This window comes from Cariama cristata, unplaced genomic scaffold (genome assembly GCF_000690535.1).
Source record: "Cariama cristata isolate BGI_N322 unplaced genomic scaffold, ASM69053v1 scaffold13103, whole genome shotgun sequence".
NCBI classification, from domain to species: domain Eukaryota; kingdom Metazoa; phylum Chordata; class Aves; order Cariamiformes; family Cariamidae; genus Cariama; species Cariama cristata.
Genome location: NW_009606702.1, coordinates 8,492 through 9,228, shown reverse-complemented (window position 1 = coordinate 9,228; position 737 = coordinate 8,492). Strand labels below are relative to the sequence as shown.

Genomic DNA, 737 nt, shown 5'->3' with positions numbered 1-737 from the left:
CGTCGAGGTTCTCGTAGGTCACCTCCCCGTCCTCCTTGCAGAAATCCTCGCTGCTGCCGAACTCGGGCACGTTGTCGTACACGCTGACCCGGCTGCCCAGGGAGCTGCAGGAGCCCCGCCGGCGGCAACGGGCAAAGTCCCGCGGGGAGGACGATCCCTCCACGCTGCTGCTGCTGCCGCCCCTGCCGCCTCCCACCAGCCCGACGGGTGCCTTCCCTGATTTCCAGTGGGTCAGGGAGCTGCTGCCCAAGGGACACAAGCTCTCGATGGAGAGGGATTTGGGGAAGGTGCCTGGCTTGTGGTCCTGGGGGATGTAGACCAAGCAGTCCCCCCGGCGTGCCTGCCGGTGCTGGCCCTCTCCAGCCCCAGTCCCCGCTGGCTGTCACGGCCGTTTCATAGTCCTCCAGGTAGACCCCGCTGCATTTTGGGTCAGAGCTCACCTTGCTCCCACCTGAGCCTAGCAAGCGGTTAGTCCTGTACGATACCGAGAAGAAGTGTTTTTTGCCATGGAAAGAGGCAGATATCCCTCTTTTAGAGGAGCTGGCCTTGTTGGCTGCAAGGTCCCCATTACTCTTCAGGAAGCCCCATCCTGGCGTGGCTGTGATGCTGCCGTGTGAGGCCACCTTCTCATCTGGGCTGGCTTTCTCTTTGTCCTTCCTTCGGAGGGACTCAATCCTCTTCAGGAAGCTGCGAGACCGTCGCTTCTTCGGCTTCTCCTTTGAGCCCTCATCATTGCT

The 737-nt window shown here is 61.7% G+C and overlaps 1 protein-coding gene across 1 annotated transcript in view; it reads right to left on the bottom strand.

Moving 5' to 3' along the window:
* Positions 1-4: 4 nt before the first annotated feature.
* LOC104158742 (stAR-related lipid transfer protein 13-like) overlaps positions 5-737 on the bottom strand; it is a gene marked incomplete at its 3' end in the record, with an annotated part of 5,531 nt that continues 4,798 nt past the window's right edge. The window contains exons 3-4 of the mRNA XM_009696470.1: positions 387-737; positions 5-355 (exon numbers count right to left, since the gene is read on the bottom strand). The exon at positions 387-737 is cut by the window's right edge and continues 324 nt beyond it. Coding sequence (XP_009694772.1) covers positions 5-355; positions 387-737 — 702 coding nt within the window. The remainder of the gene's footprint in view (positions 356-386) is intronic.